At 41.5% G+C, this 19,798-nt stretch overlaps 2 protein-coding genes across 2 annotated transcripts in view; one reads left to right on the top strand and one right to left on the bottom strand.

Annotated features, from left to right (window-relative positions):
• vps37ba (VPS37B subunit of ESCRT-I a) overlaps positions 1–3,517 on the top strand; it is a 43,670-nt gene extending 40,153 nt beyond the window's left edge. The window contains exon 4 of the mRNA XM_038790227.1: positions 133–3,517. Within this exon, the coding sequence (XP_038646155.1) occupies positions 133–627 (495 nt within the window). The 3' untranslated portion in view covers positions 628–3,517. The remainder of the gene's footprint in view (positions 1–132) is intronic.
• A 12,755-nt stretch (positions 3,518–16,272) lies between these two features.
• LOC119962198 (huntingtin-interacting protein 1-related protein-like) overlaps positions 16,273–19,798 on the bottom strand; it is a 188,486-nt gene continuing 184,960 nt past the window's right edge. Inside the window, exons 31-32 of the mRNA XM_038790161.1 lie at positions 17,385–17,579; positions 16,273–17,041 (exon numbers count right to left, since the gene is read on the bottom strand). Coding sequence (XP_038646089.1) covers positions 16,991–17,041; positions 17,385–17,579 — 246 coding nt within the window. The 3' untranslated portion in view covers positions 16,273–16,990. The remainder of the gene's footprint in view (positions 17,042–17,384; positions 17,580–19,798) is intronic.

Below are 19,798 nucleotides of genomic sequence, written 5' to 3'. Positions count from 1 at the left end.
CGTGAAAATCTTTGAAAGTTAAAGTTTAGTTCTATAATTTTGTAATTATAAAATGTTTTATTTTCCTCAGTTTTAAAAAGAAAAGTAGTAATTGAACCAACTCTTGGTGGCTTTAATCTCTCAAATTTTCAGATCATGGCTCAGGAGTTTCTGGATGGTGAAGTACCCTTGGACGTTTTCATTGAGCAGTATCAGAATAAAAGAAAACTTGCTCATCAGCGCCGGGTGAAAATTGAGAAGCTGCAAGAGATTGTCTTGAAAGGACTAAGGCCAACTCCAGCACGACTACCACAGCTACAGAAGCAACCTGAGCCAATACAGACAAATCAGAATTCCAGTTTAATGGAATCCAACACTCCCACTGTTGTGCCTCGGAGGAATCCACCACCCCCACCCATTCAAACAGGAGCCACCCCCACTCCATTTACAAGTGCAGCCCTGGGAACAGAATCAGTACCTCCTTATCCAGTTGCTTCTTTCCCTCCTATCCCACCAAGGTCGGGAAATGTTGCTCCAATTTCCACATCTCAGTTAGGATATCCACTACAGTACAGGCCATCTTGTCCTCCACCAGTTGCTCAGAAAGCTGGACAGCGTCCTCCTCAACCAGGCTTTATTTTGCAATAATCTTAAGAAGTGGGGTCCATTCTACTCTTTGCATTGTTGCTTTTAAATTCTGCTGAAATGTTCAGTGTCTGATTAAAGAATACGTGATCTATATTTCGAGGGGGAATTACTGCATTTATTAGGAGACCACAAGTTAGACCTTTCCTCCTACCTGGTGTCTTTTCTTAAGAATTTCAGAAAACTGTACAGCCGCAAATTTCTATTTTGTGTGAACACTTTTTTGGATAAGATGTTTTGAAGCTGTAATGGGCCTTTTACCCTAATCTTTCAATTTTATAAATCTTTTGAATCCATTGCACTTTTTCAATAGACTTTTAAGTGGAATTTCATTAGATTCAACTGATGCAAAAAAAACCTGCAAAATGCAGATACACTATGTTAATCAAAATTTCAGAATAGTCCAGTAGCACATAGTTGATGGAAATTTATTTGCTGATTCATGTTTAAAACCAAGTTGATTTGTTCCTGAAAAAAATGCAGGGCGGGATTCTCTGTGCCACCGCACCTATTTTTTTGGTGCGGCGTGCCCCTGTCGGCAGTGGGATCCTCCATCCTGCCAGTTGGTCAATGGGTTTCCCAAGTGGGCACCCCCACGCCGTCGGAGAATCCCGCCCACAGTTTTTTACTTTTATGCAATGATTGGCACAGATGGAATGTATAATACTTGCAGGCCCCATAACCATGGCAGAAAGGATAGGGTAATGTTTGTTTGAATGTTGAAGGTTCTATGAAGATTATGCCTATGTGATTGTATGATTGGGTATAGTTTTATTAAACTTTCTGCTGAATTTTACCATGCTTTTTGAAGGGGGGGGGGCTTCATTGTATTTAATTTATTTCAACATTAATGGAGCAGATAGCAGATTGATTGAATCTTAAGTTATCTTTCACTTAAAATGTTATTCTAAAGTTCCTCAAAATTAGCTGCGATCAGTCAAACCGGTTTGGCCAAAAAAGCTGAAATGTTGAGTTGTCTTGCTGTTGCTTGTATAAACCACTTTAAAACTCTACAAATCTTACAATTACAAACCTTATGACTACAAAAGCATCTTTCATTTTTGCCACTTTTGACTTTTAGCTTTAATTAAAAAGTGTGGTAGAAACTTGTCTTGGGTGCGAGGGCGAAAAGGGAGGTGTTGCCTCAACTGCCTATTGCACATCCTGCTTTTGAAGTCAGTGGATCTGAATATCAGGAAGGTCGTACACCAGCCCATTGATGCACTACCACCAAAGACTAATTTCTACCTCTTTTTAAAACATTGTATTCTACAACATCTACCCTTAGTTTTTCTACTGTGAAATGCTGGAGCTGGATTCTATTTCATTAACTTTGTTACCTTGTGACAAAACGGCATTATAATTGTGAAAATGTATAGAGTAAATTAAAGTTATAGGAAGAGTGCTAGATAACCCTGTTTCACTCCAATGTGTTAGGAAAATTATAATTCAAATTTTTCTTCAAATAAATAAGCTGTGCACATTTTATCCAATGTATCTGATCAATGACACACGTTAAGCAGTTCCATTCAGGGCTCAAGTTAGATGGGATACTTCATTTATTTGTAAACTCATGGCTCAAGGTATCATATAGTTGAATATTGAGCCTAGATCATATGTTTGTTATGTGCCTTAGCAATATTCGTTATAAGGGACAATGGGATTTTATAAGCTTGTGATGCTCATGTGGGCAGCACTTAACTTTTATGGACGTTTTTTGGGGATTGGAGGGGGTATGGAAGGGGAGTGTTTCAGGTAATCAGATTATAACTATTTAAATTGGTAGTGTGCAGTACATTGAAATAGAGGTAAATGACTTTAATCTTCTAATGCTGATATTAAAATTGAGCAAATTAGTTTGTGTTAAGATGACTCCTTGTGTGCTAAAAATGTGCTATTGCGAGTGACTGACAGTCCAATCTTTGTTTTATGATTCTGAAGTTGCCTGTTGAGTGCAAAAAAACTCTGGCATATTTGTAATTTGCAACTCAAGTCAAGTGACATTGCAATATTTTAAATCTAACAAATGAGTAAATTGTTTCTGAGTATGGTTTGTAGGACAACTTGGGCAAATTGCTTAAATTGGCTCCAAAGATTAGCTACATCTACAAATTTCCATTCACCAATAATGGAAAACTGTGCCTATCATAGGAAAAACTCAGCAATTCAATTTCAGATGTTTTTTTAAAAGTAAAATATTTGACAATAAAGTTTATTGTTCAGAACTGCTGTTACTAATGATTGTTGTAGTGGTGAGCTACAGAAAGTTACCTCAGAATATCTTAATCATTCTATTAATAAAATCCAATGTACTATACCTGTGTTCCTATGGCTCCAGTTTCAATTCTTCTACATTATCCGTAAAACGTAGTGAGTCATGATTTGAGTTTGATCTCCCGTTTTAGTGCTCAATTCAAAGATCAACTTAGCAAGTGAGTAGGTCTAAAGTAGAAATTAACAGCGTGCCAGCTGGTTCTTTGCTTTCTCAGTGGTAATGGATGTTCGATTCTGGATTTTTCATCCAAAATTTTGATTTCTTTACAATCATTTTTGAAAACCTTGCCTTTATTGTTTGATAATGGTACAAAGTACGAAAATAGGAATTGTTAAATGTGACACAGCTAAGTGCTCAAATTCCATCCTCTGGTCTTTTAAGATCTTTAATTTTTATTTAACCAGTAATCATATTTGAGGATCTAATAATCAATTCACTCTTTTGTATTATTTAACACCTTAACATCTCACTGTCAAGTTATAGAATCCCTGCAGAATCACAATAGGGATATATGATGTGCAATATCAATAATTCAAATTTATTATAATTTGTATATGTTTACCCCCATTTTTGTGCTAAAGGTTATATCAACTTAATTAAATTGCTCTATGTACAATTTCTACAGAGTCACTGGAAATTATTTTTGAAACCCCTCTGAATGTGCTGCCTCAGTACAACCAAGTATTGTTGACTTGGACAAGGTCTGAAAGGCTTGAATCATTTATCTTTGCTTGATTGTGGCTATGGACGGGATGTTGAAATTCTGTATCCGTTGTGGTTGGCATGCAAGAGATTAGTCAAATAGGATTATTTATAAATGCGATGATTCACATTGGGGTGGTATGAAGAGTGCATAGAACGGCATGCAACTAAAACACTGCTTGTTGCTGTAATTTGTGATAACTGATACCGAGTCTATTGCGAAGCTTGTTGACTCAATGTGGATGAATTGTTACTTTGTATTGGCTTACATGTTGTGTATATCTGCATTTACATATATTTTTATTTCCTCTTGCTCTCGGACTCCATAAATTAGTGGTTTATGATTTCAGTAACTGGTATTTCTGCAGTCCTTTCACACAACAAAATAACCTGAGGAACTTTTGGTGGACATTCTCCAGGCAATAGGGGAGGTGACTGATTAAAAGATAATTGTGTTTTTGATTTTGAAGGTGGAATAATGAGGCAGAAATGTTTAGAAACAAAAGCAGCATGGTGCGGTGGTTAGCACTGCCTCACAGCGCTGAGGACCCAGGTTCGATCCCAGCGCTGGGTCATTGTCCATGTGGAATTTACACATTCTCCCTGTGTCTGTGTGGGTCTCGCCCCCACAAACCCAAAAAAAGATGTGCAGGGTAGGTAGATTGGCCATGCTAAATATCCCCTAATTTGGAAAAAATAATTGGACACTTTTTTGGGGGGGAGGGGGAGGAGATGTTTATAAACTAAATTCAAGTATCAGTCATCGGTGAAGACCTTGTCATAGATTGTGGTGGACAGAGTAGACCAAGGATATGTGCTGAGATGTAGTGCTGGAGAAGTTTGCAGTGACAGGACAAATGGGTGAATATAAAGATGCACTAAAGCACAGTGTACAGTGGAAGAGTGGATGTGCAGGGAAGGATAGTGCATTAAAAGTTGTATGGTGTTGGACGGAAGTAGGTCAGTAGAGCAGTGAATTACGAAAGAATATCAGTTTCAGTCTTATGAGGACATAAGTGTGGGGCAGTAAAGCTGTGTTTTGGTGCCCATGAAGCTTCTGCGTCTGTTTTTCAAACTTTATTTCCCATAACCCACTTTTGGCAACCAGCTGGCTTTGGCACGCGCGCCGGCTGAATTTGTGGCACATGCCACATTCGCTTACCTTTAATGTGCAAGGGGAGCCTGCTTGATCCTCACAATCTCACTTCGATCTGGTTCAAAGTGGAAGAGGGCAATGCGCATATCCGGTGCAGACTTTAGCCAGTTCCTTTGTGCCGCCTTTACCTTTTATGAAGGCGGAAGATCCAACCTTGCACATGTATTTTTTTATAATCTTTATTGTCACAAGCAGGCTTACATTAACACTGCAGTGAAGTTACTGTGAAAAGCCCCTATTCGCCACATTCCAACGCCTGTTCAACTACATGGAGGGAGAATTCAGAATGTCCAAATTACCTAACATCACGCCTTTTGGGACTTGTGGGAAGAAACTGGAGCACCCATGCAGGTATGAGGAGAATGTGCAGTCACCGCATTGACAGTGACCCAAGCCGGGACCCTGGTGCTGTGAAGCAACAGTGCTAACCACTGTGGCACTGTGCCGCCCACAAAATTGAATAGCAGAATGATAGGTCGTCATAATGGGCAATAGCAACAAAATGCTTGTTTTACTCATCACTGGATACTCCTGGGAAATGCTACTCCAGAATGCTGACAGCTTCCTGGACTTTTGGTGTGGTATCACAAGTCAGCTACAGCAACGTAGTCTTTTTATTTGGAGTGAGCTGTAAATTAATAACTGACTGTGGGGTCTCAATGTCAAAATAAATTTTTCATCCACCTCGTTTTCTAAATCTGAAGCTACTCATTTGCCAGTATTTCCTTGCATGTAACACATGGTCGTTGCATCCTTATTTGCATTGGCACAATTGCCACCATACCTCAAGAAATAATCTTTGTCCCCGAGTTAAGTTTCTTCTTTGTCGGCTGTTTCCTGGAGGTCTGTATAGAGCTAACACGAGCACTGCTCTGTCTGCCCTGGGCTGCCCTGAGCAACACACTCCACCAGATTATGTTGTGAGATCCTTTTTTTTTAAATTTAGAGTGCCCAATTCATTTTTTTTAATTAAGGGGCAATTTAGCATGTTCAATCCACCTATCCTGCACATCTTTGGGTTGTGGGGGTGAAACCCACGCAAACACAGGGAGAATGTGCAAACTCCACACGGACAGTGACCCAGAGCCGGGATCGAACCTGGGACCTCGACGCCGTGAGACTGCAGTGCTACCACTGCGCCACTGTGCTGCCCTATGTTGTGAGATCCTGTCCAGTAGGTACACTGCCTATTTGAGTCTCTGGCCTTCCCTTGAGGAAACAAACCATCTTCACAGTCCACTTGCCAGTAGCTGGAAAATAGAAGCAACTCTGCTCTGTGATTTGGTGCCGAAAGCATGTACGTGGAGGGCACTTGGCGTCGAGTGTAGTGCAGAGGAAAGCAGCACGGTGGCCAAGTGGTTAGCACAACCGCCTCACGGCGCTGAGGTCCCAGGTTCGATCCCGGCTCTGGGTCACTGTCTGTGTGGAGTTTGCACATTCTCCCCGTGTCTGCGTGGGTTTCGCCCCCACAACCCAAAAATGTGCAGAGTAGGTGGATTGGCCACGCTAAATTGCCCCTTAATTGGAAAAAATAATTGGGTAATCTAAATTTATAAAAAAAGTGTAGTGCAGGGTGTGTGACTTGCTCTCTGCTGCCGCCTCTGGCTGAAACACTGCACTCGGCCTCTTTTTGTTTCATTTAAAAGGCAGCAGCGGCAATTGGGTGCTTCTCCCGCAGTTGGGACCACGGTGGGCAGGGCACAACCCATCGCTTGGGTGGGTCTTGACCCGCACTTTGAACATCTCTGTTCTAGGTTGTAATTTAAAATTCCATCTGAATTTAAGGAAGAAAATCAGGCCTAAATGTGACATCAGACCTACGGCAATGTGCTAGACTCTTAACTGCCCTCTGAAATTATTTAGCAAGCAGCTCTATTCCAGAAGGTGACTTATCTTCTCAGGGATCATTAGTGATGAAGAACAAATGCTGCTCTTACCAATGATGCTTATATCCTGTGTTTGAATTATTAAAATTAGCAGCCTAGGTGGGTGATGTAACTGAAGTAAATAATTACATATATTTGAGTGCAAACCCATCTTGGTGAATCATATCACTTGAGGAAACATATTGATGAATAATCTGGTAAAACCAAACAATCTGCAACGGTATTGAAGATTACCTAACTTGGTGATGACCGATATGAACGGAACCCGAGGAGGACGGGCGGGTGGAAGTGTATCAGGTCATTAGGTAGTATTTCCAGGATAGGGTTCAGGACAAAGTTAGAATTCTGTCGTTCCCAATAACTAGGTATGACCCCTATGATCAGACCATTTCCATGTTCAAATCCATATGGAGTTAGAAGTCTATGGAAGCTCAGTCATTATGTAAATTTAAACTGAGATTGATAGATTACTGATTAACAATAATACGAAGGGTTATGGGGATAGTGGGTGTATAAGGCATTGAAGTATCTAATCATCCAATACACCCATGATATTAAATGGCAGGCTTGACGGCCTCCATGTCATCCTTGTGTTCCTATGATATCAGCTCTGGTTTAAGTGGCCATTACAATTCGTTAAGCTATTTCCATGAACAGCAGAAAAAAAGAGATCTTGTTCCTAATTGCTTTCCAGTGATCCCTGATGGAAACTACAAACATTTCCTGAGGTCTTGAGCACGTTTGACTCTGCTAAGGGGCACTTGGGCTAATTATTAATTTTGCTGCTAACCGCACTGACCTGGATTTGAACATGGGACATCAGCCACAGGAGATGCCCACTGGGCAGAATTAGCCCAATTACCCTGTTAAGACTGACTAGTATGACATTTATGTAACCCAATATGACATAACCCTATCCTGTATATTATAAATCTTGGTCATCTGATCTGCGGATCATCAGAGACCAGATGTATGATTGGAAATGTACATCAGCACCCTGCAAAGTTTCTGACATGCTGATCTACGTGGTAATTGTGCATAAAGTTTCAACTTCCGATGGGAAATTCCACTGCTTCGTGAGATGCTTGGAAATGACACCTACCCTGAGCTAGAGTCACCTGACTCATTCATGAGACAAAAGAAAGCCTTAACTCCCGGGTACCTCCAGAACTGACATTACAATTACTCACATTGAAACCTCTAGCTGCCCACCATCCCACTCAACCCCCACCCCTGATCCCCTCTCAGGGGTGCTGTGCTGCACTGCACATTTCTGGCAAAGCTGGGCTCTGAAGACCTGGCAATAAATACGGGGCTGTGTCAAAGTCGGGGGGAGGGGGCGTGGAAGAGATGGAAAGAGTTTGAGCGGATTGCCGCTCCATGGAGGATCCGGGCCAATTAGTGTTAAGTGTTACATAAATGAGAAAAATAGTTTCCCTGGTGGGTCAATGAATTAATGCATATTGTGGAGCCATTCAGCAGATTACAATAGTACTGAAGATGACGAAATTCCAATCACCTTGTTGGAAAAATTATATCTTGTTTAGTATGGGGTTAAGCGTGCAAAAAAATCTGTGGATTTCAGTCATTTCATAATTTCCACTTGGGGTGAGAGATAAAGTGTGCTTCACACTCCCACCTCAATTTCATGACCCTCTGCTGATGCAAGGAGTGCGATTTTTCTTGAAACAAAATTTTGACCCTTGATCTTTGCTGTGTTACCTGATCTTGGCTTCGGTAGCTGTTAGAAGGCAACAATTGGCTTCAGGAGCTTAGGGCTAGGTTGGGAAAAGTGACCAGGGTTCCTACTTCTGATCGATATTCAGTGCACGCGAGGACAAAATCACGCTGGACTTGTTGATCTTCCTGCTACATTCTGGACACGAGGGAAGAAGGTAGGGTAAAATTTCTCTTGGTATTAAATTATCAGCACAGAACAAGGTTTCTTGGTTTTCACGAAGGCTGACAGTTGTGTGGAATACAGGAGGATGACCATTGCCCATTCCAGGGGGGGGGGGGGGGGGGGAGAAGCTCTTCAAATAAGTGGGACATAAGCACACTGGACAGATAGTGAACATGGTACAGAAAGGATCTGAGATAGCAAACAAACGGGTTTATAAATTTCTCGGGTCTCTAAACTGCTGATCATTGTCCAGGATCTGAATGTGGTATTTATGTCATGTTTGAGCATGTAAGTGGTAATTCTTTCCTGTGGTCGAATGCTTCTCATTTTATGGCTGTATTTTTGATTGACTATTCTTTTTTCTAACTATAGCCTGTTTCTAACTTGGCATTTGACCAGTGTCCTGTGACTCTCTCATAATAATTGGGAGTGACTGGTTTTTCTCCACCCTCTGGGCTAAATACCACCTATTCCTACAGATTTGAGTCATCGAATCCCTACAGTGCAGAAGAGGCCGTTCAGCCCTTCGAGTCTGCACCCAACCTTTGAAAGAGCACCCTACCCGAAGCCCACTCCCTATCCCGGTAACCCCACCTAACCTTTGGTCACTAAGAGCAATTTATGATGGCCAATCCACCTAACCTGCACAACTTTGGTCTGTGGGAGGAAACCGGAACACTCCGAGGAAACCCACGCAGACACGGGGAGAACATGCAAACTCCATACAGACAGTCACCAAGGCCAGAATTGAACCTGGGTCCCTGGCGCTGTGACGCAGCAGGACTAATCACTGTGTGCCACCGTGCTTTCTAGCTTCTCTAGGGCATTTGCATTGAAACAATTGATTTTTCTTGTGTGATCTTTAGCTGGTATGTGGCTCATATCACTCTTCACACAAGTATTCAGAATGTTTTCTGCAAAATTCCCTTACTATGGGGGTGGCACAGTAGTTAGCACTGTTGCTTCATAGCTCCAGAGTCCCAGGTTCGATTCACGGCTTGGGTCACTGTCTGGGAATCTGCACGTTCTCCCTGTGTCTGCATGGGTTTCTTCCGGTTGCTCCGGTTTCCTCCCACAGTCCAAAGATCTACAGGTTAGGTGGATTGGCCATGCTAAATTGCCCTTCGTGTCCAAAAGAAGTTAGGTGGGGTTACTGGGTTACGGGGATAGGTTGGAGGCGTGGGCTTAAGTAGAGTGCTCTTTCCAAGTGCCAGTGGAGACTCGATTGGCCGAATGGCCTCCTGCACTGTAAATTGTATCTATAATTGTGTTTCTTCTTGGTTTGAGTGAAACATCGGAGTGAAGCACGAATTGTAGGAAGTGAAAGATACACAAGATCAGTTCATGATTACAGGCCAATCTCAGGAAATGTGATCATGATCAAAAGTGAAGGAAAGACTTTGCCCTGACACAAGATCAGTGAGTAGGATATGGTGGAACACTGATGTGTTATGATTGAGTCAAATGAACTGATATGGTAATTATGAGAGAGTTGGCACAAAAATCGGTGAAGGAACATCATGAACACATCAGTCAAAATGGCCTTGAATTTAAAAATGAAAGAGACATACATTTCTGCCAAAACAATTTACCAAAAAATTATTTGATGGTGGCAAGCACCTAAGCAACTAAAAAAACCTACACTTTGAGAACCAGTTGGATTGTGATAGTGAGAAGTCCAGCTGGGGTATAGAAATCAGATGGTTTGTGATGGTGAACCAATGTTTCAAAAATAGTATAAATAATATACATATCCTGGTGCAGATAAACAACATTGTCTCCTAGAGGACTTACTCAATTTGGATCTCCATACCATGCTTATGCATATTTTTTAAAAAACTTTGTATTACATATATTAAAGATGGCAGCTAATAAATTAAATAAAAGATGGTTAGTTCGACACAGAAAAGCTGCATTTAGGGGGAAGCTAGATAAGAGAAATTAACAGGCTTTAAGGAAGTAAGGGAAGAGGAAGTCTAAAAAAGGAAAAGATGGGTGACCATTTGGACTGCATGTTTGTTTCTTTATTTAAAAAATGTAAAGTCCTTGAGCTGAGCAGTTTCTTCTGGTCCTGCTGTGTTGAGTGTGGATAGACCTCTGCTGCGCCTGTGGATTAGATGTTCCTCTATGAAAGGATGAGAACATCAGCGGTGTTGTCAAAGTTTATAAAAAACATATTGCATATCTCCAGATTGAGGAAACAAGATCTCGGAACAAGAAACAGAAAGCAAATAGAAAAATGTGAGGGCATATCAAAAAGGAAAAGAAAGAGTGGCAGAAAGATGAGATACTAGCAATGTTGACAGAAAAGGGAAAGAAAATAAACATCTGACTATGATGAAATTCAAAAGATGAGGAGGACTGAACATAGGCAGGCTGAAGAGAAATGGTATGAGATGTGTGATGAAGTAATGGAGTTCGAATCAGGGTTATGCGCCAGAATGAGAATTCTTTGACAGGAAGAAAGGGATAACAACAGTTAGTGGTTGCATAAAAGACAGAGATACTCAAATATTGTTTGAAAGGGATGAAGGAGCAAAGAGATGGACAGAATGCATAAGCAAACTGTATGGAGATTCAAATTGAGGAAGTCCTCGATGGAGGCAAATGAAGGACCAAACATTTTTTTTAAAGATAAAGAATGCTTTGAAATGGAGTTCAGGAAAAGCTGCAGGGATAGATGAAAGAACAACAGAACAGCAAAAAGACCTTTTGAGAAATTAAGTTAGAAGTGGTAACAGAAATTTGTGATCCAATATATACAAATGGATGCATTCCAAACTTGTCATTTATTATTCATAAATTACCCAAGAAAGCTAAAGCTATGGAGTGGCATCATTTTTGAACTGTAAGCATAATGAGTCATTTCATTAAAGTGATCTTCAATCCTAGTGGAAAGAAGCAATACATTTGAAGCAAAAGTCGGGGAAATGCAGTCTGGCTTTAGACCTGGAGTAGGCATCGGAGGGAATATGTAACCGAAGAACAATCTTCAATGAATTGAACAAGAACATTGACACATGCTTCATAGACTATATAGTCTATGTTTATCACCTAAATTTAATAGATGTGTTGCTAAAATGTGACATTTATCCAGAGCCTATATTGGGACCAAATATCAAGCATAGCACTAGAAGAGGGATAATCGGATGTTATTCAGTCTCTGCACAGAACAAACATATTACATATAATTTACAGTGCAGAAGGAGGCCATTCGGCCCATCGAGTCTGCACCGGCTCTTGGAAAGAGCATCCTACTCAAGGTCAACACCTCCACCCTATCCCCACAACCCAGTAACCCTACCCAACACTAAGGGCAATTTTGGACACTAAGGACAATTTAGCATGGCCAATCCACCTAACCTGCAAATCTTTGGACTGTGGGAGGAAACTGGAGTACCCGGAGGAAACCCACGCACACACGGGGAGGATGTGCAGACTCCGCACAGACAGTGACCCAGCGGGGAATCGAACCTGGGACCCTGGAGCTGTGACGCGATTGTGCTATCCACAATGCTACCATGCTGCCCTCATCAGCGAATTAGACGTACTTTCATGGGTAAAACAATTGAAGACAACAGCATAAACTTTTGATGTGCTGACAACACAGTGCTGCTGGCAGGATTAGAAGAGGCCATATAAAATAGTATAGATAATACAAGTTTAGAATATGGATTGGGTGTGAACCCCAAAAAGACACAAGCAAGAGTGAAATTTGAAGTGGAAGGTGTCACACCGGAACAGGCACATAAATGTGTCTATTTAGGACAAATCGTAACAAGGTGGTGGATGCAATACCAAAGTTAGAAAGGTAAGATAGCCCTAAGTAACTGTGCAAATGATGTTAATAACAAGAAAACTCGAGGCTTGTAACAAGAAAAACTTAGAAGATGCTACATTCTATCCAATTTCCTGTATACCTCAGAAACCTAGATAATAAGTAAAGGTATGTGGAGGAAAATACAGGCTGCAGAAATGGATGCTAAGACATATGCTTAACATTCCATCTACAGACTGGAAGAGGAGCTTGAAATTGCAAGAGTGCAGAACATTCTCAAAAGTGGCATTCAGAAAAGAAAATGCCAGTATGCTGGCCATTTGAGGAGAGCTGAAAAACTACAGAGGGCAAAGTGGAGGCAGAAGAAAGCAGAATCGAGCTAGAATGTAGTTGGATGATGAATGTCACAGAATGGTTACAGATGAGCTAGAGGATCGTGTGAGGATGGTGCAAGACAGTAGTGTGACGTACCATGACGGCAGATCTCCTGGCATGACTAGCTGCAAGCAATAGAAATACCCACAAGCCTCTTGAGAATATGGAGGCAAGTAAGGGTAGAAATTGCAGAGGTTACTCATCCAGTCCTGGTGATGTATCACTTTCGAGCATAGTCAGCTTTTCTTTTTTTAAATAAATTTAGAGCACCCAATTCATTTTTTTCCAATTAAGGGGCAATTTAGCGTGGCCAATCCACCAAGCCTGCACATCTTTGGGTTGTGGGGGCGAAACCCATGCAAACAGGGGGAGAATGTGCAAGCTCCACATGGACAGTGACCCAGAGCCGATCTAACCTGGGACCTCGGCGCCGTGAGGCAACAGGGCTAACCCACTGTGCCACCGTGCTGCCCATAGTCACCTTTTCTAATATCTTCACCAACAATTCTTTAGCCCAACCAGTGTTTCACTGCCTTCTCTTTCACTGACTTCAGAGAATTCCCAATGGAAATTCACGTGTAAAAGAGTAGAGACCGAAAGTTGGAGTTACTAAATTTTCAGATAACTGCTTTCTGAAGAATGATATTGCTTAACCACACCGTTCTCACACCTTTTCCTACATGTGGTATTATAGTTGCTGCAACCCACCTCGGCTATCTGCCAGAATACTGAGCCAGTTCATTTGCACAAATGATTACCGTTTTAGCCTTCTCCTGGGATAGTCTCAGCCTCCACATCCTAGAGTGTCGAGCAATGCTTAGTGGGAATGAGGGTGGAGCCTGAGAACTACAACCAATAATCACTCTGGTAAGGAAACCAAACTGACCTGGTTCTGAAACTGTCTTTCTTGTACTCTTGTGTAGTGGGAAGCCAACAACACTGGGCAAGGGTATGAATGACAGAGAAAGCAAGCTATGCTGTTCTGAATTCATTACTTTGGGAAGGGTTTCGGTTTCTGATTGTTAAATCAAATTTGTAGATGGTAAATGTATACGTTATGATTAAGAGCAGAGGAAGAGAAAAGTTCACAAGTGAACAAATTTCCAGACATAAAATAATGGAACCTTGGGTATTGACCAGATTGTGGGATCTTGGGAGAAATATGGCAACTATGTCTGTAGTCACATGTTAAATTACAATCAATGTATTGCAAAACTTTACATTGTTTGTATTTGAGTGAGGACTGCTTTGCATGCTCAGTTTAGGGACTCATTTGTTGTTTTGATTCAAAGTATCATTGAAGGTTAAGTACTCTATTGCTTTTCAGATTTATTTTGCTTTTGTACAAATTTAATTCTTATAAATAAGACTTATCATTTGTTTTGATACTCATGGTGATTTTTTTCATCCAACAAAGTGATCAGACCCTAAATATGGTCTCTAACTTAAATGGTGTAGCCACCGAAGCTGGCCACTTCCCGACATAAGGGGCTGTTTAGCTCACAGGGCTAATCGGTGGCTTTGAAAGCAGACCAAAGCAAGCCAGCAGCACGGTTCGATTCCCGTAACAGCCTCCCCGAACAGGCGCCGGAATGTGGCGACTAGGGGCTTTTCACAGTAACTTCATTTGAGGCCTACTCGTGACAATAAGCGATTTTCATTTTTTTTCAAAATGGAACATTGAGTTGCATGCAGGGAAAATTGGACAATGACAGAGAGGCAAGCAGGTTGCAGAACCTCTGTGGATTCTGTCTGTGAAGAAACCAGACAGCATAGAAACTAACAAGCTGCGCATATTAATCGAGCGATTCCTGGTGATTCCCAGGCACAATGGACACAATTAGAAGAGATTGAAACATTCTATAGCAGGTCAGACATCCCGATGCCAGTGGAGTCTGAAACAAAAGGACACAAACAAGGTGGAAAGTACCGCCCAATGATCGAGGAACAGCCCCGTTATTGGGGAAATTCAAATCAATCGATTGGGAAGAGACCCAATCGATTGCAAGTTTATAGAGGGTCTGTCCAGATGGGCGCGAAACCCAAAACAGTATAAGACAGAGACCCCGACCCCAGCTCTCTCGTATAAGACCGAGACCCCCGACCCCAGCTCTCTCTCTTAGCCAGGCTCTCTTAGCCAGCGCTCCTCGCTCTTAGCCGGCCCTCCCAGCAGAACACCTTTGCAGCAGCTCTCCAGGACCGTGAACATGAGACGGAGAGGCCTGGCCAATTGCTACACCGACAAGTAAGTGTCATACAATGCCCGCTATGAGAATAGACACTCCTGACCCCTTTAGTCCACACCAACTGGAAGCCTGCGGATCCAGGACAAAGCAAGAGGCTATTGTTCCCTGATCCGGCAGTTCTCTTATTTCAGATAAGTATTGGCCTAAGTAGTGATAGGAACAGTTTAGTCTTAGTTTATATGCATGGTAAGAAGTCTCACAACACCAGGTTAAAGTCCAACAGGTTTGTTTCAAACACGAGCTTTCGGAGCGCCCCCCACCCCCCACCATCTGGCCTGGACTTGCAAAATCCCACCAACTGTTCTGGTTTGAGACAATTCACACCTCTTTAACCTGTGATTATCCCTCTCCCTGGATCTGTAATGATTTGATTACCTGCAAATGCTCGCATTCCAAGCATTGTCCAGCATCTCTGACTTTGTCTATATAAATGTTTCTGGAACATACCTCGCCATTCACCTGAGGAAGGAGCTGCGCTCCGAAAGCTCGTGTTTGAATCAAACCTGTTGGACTTTAACCTGGTGTTGTAAGACTTCTTACTGTGCTCACCCCAGTCCAACGCCGGCATCTCCACATCATTTATATGCATGAGTAGCAAATAATAAACGTGTCTTGTTTGAACTTACTAACTGGTGTATTGAGTCATTGATCTGAACTTGAACTTTAATCTTGTGGCGGTATCATAAGGATACCTGGCGACTCTAGAGCTAAGGAATAAAACAGAGCCAATTGAGTGTAAAGCACACTCACCCAGAACGAGCAACAATGGGTAATTGTTACTACTTAGAATGTTACGCCATTCAACAGGAGATGAGTGGTCCTGTGGATTACAATGCATGTTCACAGCAACTGACTCAATATGGGGTAGTTGTGAGTTGAGCAGGATATGCAGGTTGTATGCCAGAGGGATGGGCAGTCACGGGTTTGTGGAACTTGAGCCAATGACAAATAAATACTGGCATGGACCAAAAAAGATAATATGGTTTTGTCAATGTTGAACTGTAGCTAGTTCATTCAAGACTTCTTTGTCCAACAGGTAGTCCTATGTAGTGCAGCGTATATAGCGCAGCATAAACAATGCAGCAACAATATTGGAGTTAAAGGTGGTTTCAGTAACATAGTCATGAAAACTGACCTTATATACTTCGACCCATATTAAGATGATTAGATACTTATTTATGTTGAGTTCAACATTTTAATGTGAAGCAGAATTAATATAAATTATATTAACTGTATGAGGCAACAGTGATCTTCCTGATTGTCCAATTAGATCCTTAGGATTTTCTAACCTGTTAGTTATGTCAGATGTACAATAAAAAAGTACAACTAAATGTTAATAACTATTTATTTCAAATATTACATTTAAAATTCATATTTTCACATAAAATTCAGCAACATACCAGAAGACATATGGCAAATTCTGTGTCTTGACTATTGCTAATAAATATGCCACATCCATTAAAATGTCCACATACATACAAAAAAAGACTTTTTGCTCTGTGGTTTTAATCTAAAAATGTATCATTTCTGGGGAAAGTATGTACAAACTATTTTACTCGTATTTCATAGATAGTACTGGTACTTTCCAGCAAATCTTCAAACATCCTGACCCAGCAGCAAATGCAAAAGTGCACAGAACACTTTAATAACCTTTTATAGTAAAAAGACATTTCAGTGTGATCAATAACAGTCCGACATGACGGATTTCGGTTTACAGAGGTTGCAATGCAGGGTTAGTTGGAGACCAGTCGGCTTATTGTATCTCTTCCGATTCTATCCCACACGACCAATTTGAAAATTAATATAGGTGTTGGTAATAATGTGATTATTCTGTGATGTTAACACCTATCCTTTACTTTCCAAATAAATAATTTTAATCTGATTGAGCAATTAGCTAAAACAAGTAATTTGATCAAATGAGCAAGTTAATGCTGTGGAATGTCACACTGCCATCTGATGAGTTTGATGTGTGTGAGTAGCATAGAGGAGATTCTTCTTCCCTGCTCCAAAAACAACGCCGCCACAGTCACTCTCTGCAAATTTCATTATTGAGAACTCCGTAAGTGAGAAACGTAAGCCAGGTTAGATGCATTTAGCTGCAAAATAACATGAAACAATCAACATATTTGACCTTCATGGGGCAACAAATGCTTGCTTTGAGTACATTGGCTGCAGTATTTCCTACTTTACAACAGTGACAACATTCAAAAGAAATATTTAATTAGCTGAAAAGCACTTTGGGATGTCAAAAGGTCATGAAAAGTGCTATACAAATCTTTCCTGCCAATATCACCGCCCTCCGCAACATCCTGAAGCAACTCGAGGCTTAACAGCTTAAGAATCCTCAGAATGAGAACCTTAGATACAAACGTTCACTAATTTTCTGGAATTGTTGCAGAGAGAAATACATTATCATTAAATGAGAGAGGTCAAACTTACCTGACCATCTTTTTTTGGTGGGATGTTTGGTTTTTGGGAAAGGGGTGGCTTCTTTGAAATCTCTGGTTTGGATGATGGCTTCACATCCTCCAACATGTCATCACATATTCCACCCAGGTCATAGTGTTTCTTCCTTATATCTCCCAGTTTCATTCTTTCCTGCTGCAGTTTATTTTCTAGCTCCAACACTTTCACCTGGATGCAGGATAAGGAAAGCAGTTAGATCCTGGTCCTTCATGTACCATGACTTAATTTCCCCCGGCTGTTTGGAACTGTTTAAAACTGGCCCAAAGGCTCAATTAGAAAAAGGTTTGGCAAAGTAGAATTTGTTTGTGGAAGAGGATTACTGATGCCTCACTATGATATCACAGGCAAGTGATGTGAATCGGGTATTTCAACATATTTTCAAACCAATCTGGTTTCTTTTATGAAGCAATAGACAAGTTGCACAAGCATAGAGTTAGATCAAGGTGACCATTTCAATAATGCAAAGGTGGGGGAAGTGAAATTAAAACCATGTAATTAATGAGGCTTTGCTGTTGGCTTGCTAATAATAATATGCATGACTTCCACAAGCCAAAAAATGATTTTCTGCGAGTGAACTCTGCCATCTGTGGATGTTCTGAATGACAACGTCTCTTAAATATTCACAACTCTCTTCTTTCTGATGTTGATGACCTCTAAATTGATGAGCAGGCACATACACTACATATAGTGCCAGGGGTGTAGCTGTCTTTGAGTGATGTCCACCAGGTTAATCATAGAACCCCTACAGTGCAGAGGGAGGTCATTTGGCCCATTGAGTCTGCACCAGCCCTTCAAAAGAGTACTCTACCATGTCCACTCACCATATCTCCGTAACCCACTGTCTAATCTACACATCCCTGGACACTAAGGGGCAATTTAGCCTGGCCAGTCCACCTAACCTGCACATCTTTGGACTGTGGCAGGAAACCCACGTAGACATGGGGAGAATGTGCAAACTCCACAAAGTCACCCAAAGCCAGAATTGAATCCAAATCCCTGGTGTTGTGAGGCAGCAGTGCTAACCATTGTGCCATCCTAAGAGTGCTTCTACAGTAAGCGTGAATCCTCAATCATCCTCTCTGCTAATATCGCAGCAGTATCGACTCACCGTTCCTCCGACAGAACACAATGGAAGTCTATTTTTTAGGAATAGTCATTGATTTTTCCTGTTATTGGAGGCTGTGTATCGTAATGTCCTTTACCTCGCTAACACAAAATCTAAAATTACTCAAAATGCTTGGCATGCATCAAATACTATTGAGGTCTGTTAGTCTGGGGAACGGAGGACTTGGAGTTTCAGATTCAATCTCAGTCCAATGTTTGCATTCACTATATGAGCGGCACGGTAGCACATTGGTTAGCACTGTTGCTTCACAGCACCACGGCCCTGGATTCGCTTCCTGCTTGGATCACTGTCTGTGCAGAGTCTGTACGTTCTCCCCGTGTCTGCATGGGTTTCCTCCAGGTGCTCTGCTTTCCTCCCATCAGTCCATGTCAGGTGAATTGGACATTCTGAAGTCTCCCTCTGTGTACCCGCACAGGCGCTGGATGGAACGTGGCAACCAGGAAATTTTCACAGTAACTTCATTGCAGTGTTAATGTAAGCCAACGTGTGACAATACATTTTTCACTAATTTCCAAATTTAAATGTAACAGAACTAAAAGGCACCTGTTGAAAACTGGGTTCATACATGGCCTTTGCAAAGCTCCAACCCAAATGTTTTGTAAAAACCATTACTGTCTCATATGGAGACGGTCCCCCCGAACCCACCCCCCACACACACACACACACACACACACTCCCACACACACAAAAACAGACCAGGTAACATTTAAGCTTTACCTATTACTAATAAAGTTAAAGTCTTGCTAGGGACTATTTCCATAATTGCAAATTGCATCTCCCTGGTGCTGCTGGAGTCAATGATACAGAACTAGAACCCCCCCAACAAAGGATGGGTTTGGGTCAGGTAGGTAGGATGTTAAAATGTCAAATGAAGTCGAACTAAAGTAACCATAGGTTTTGAAGCAGACAGTCTGGATTTTACTGCATTGGAGTCCTTGCTGGTGTTGGACAGCCTTCCATCTGGAATTTCAAAAGTGGAGGTGATAACATTACTATTACCACAGCTCACTGCCACATGACACTGACAATACCAACAGCTACATGTAAAACCTTTTCCGGTTTACCTCTTGATACGCAAGGGTGCAAGAAATGGTCTCTAGTCAGAACCATTGCGTCTGAATATGGATCAGTCAGCAAACGACTCTTTTACCTGGTTATAGTGACCTGTGAAGACGATGAGCGCAGGAGACACATCCCTTGCTTATGGCACTAACTGCATTACAGTAAGATGAAAGGCCCAGTTTGCATGTTAGTTTTTTTT

This window comes from Scyliorhinus canicula, chromosome 1 (assembly GCF_902713615.1).
Source record: "Scyliorhinus canicula chromosome 1, sScyCan1.1, whole genome shotgun sequence".
Taxonomy (NCBI): Eukaryota; Metazoa; Chordata; class Chondrichthyes; order Carcharhiniformes; family Scyliorhinidae; genus Scyliorhinus; species Scyliorhinus canicula.
This window is presented reverse-complemented; position numbering and strand designations above follow the sequence as displayed.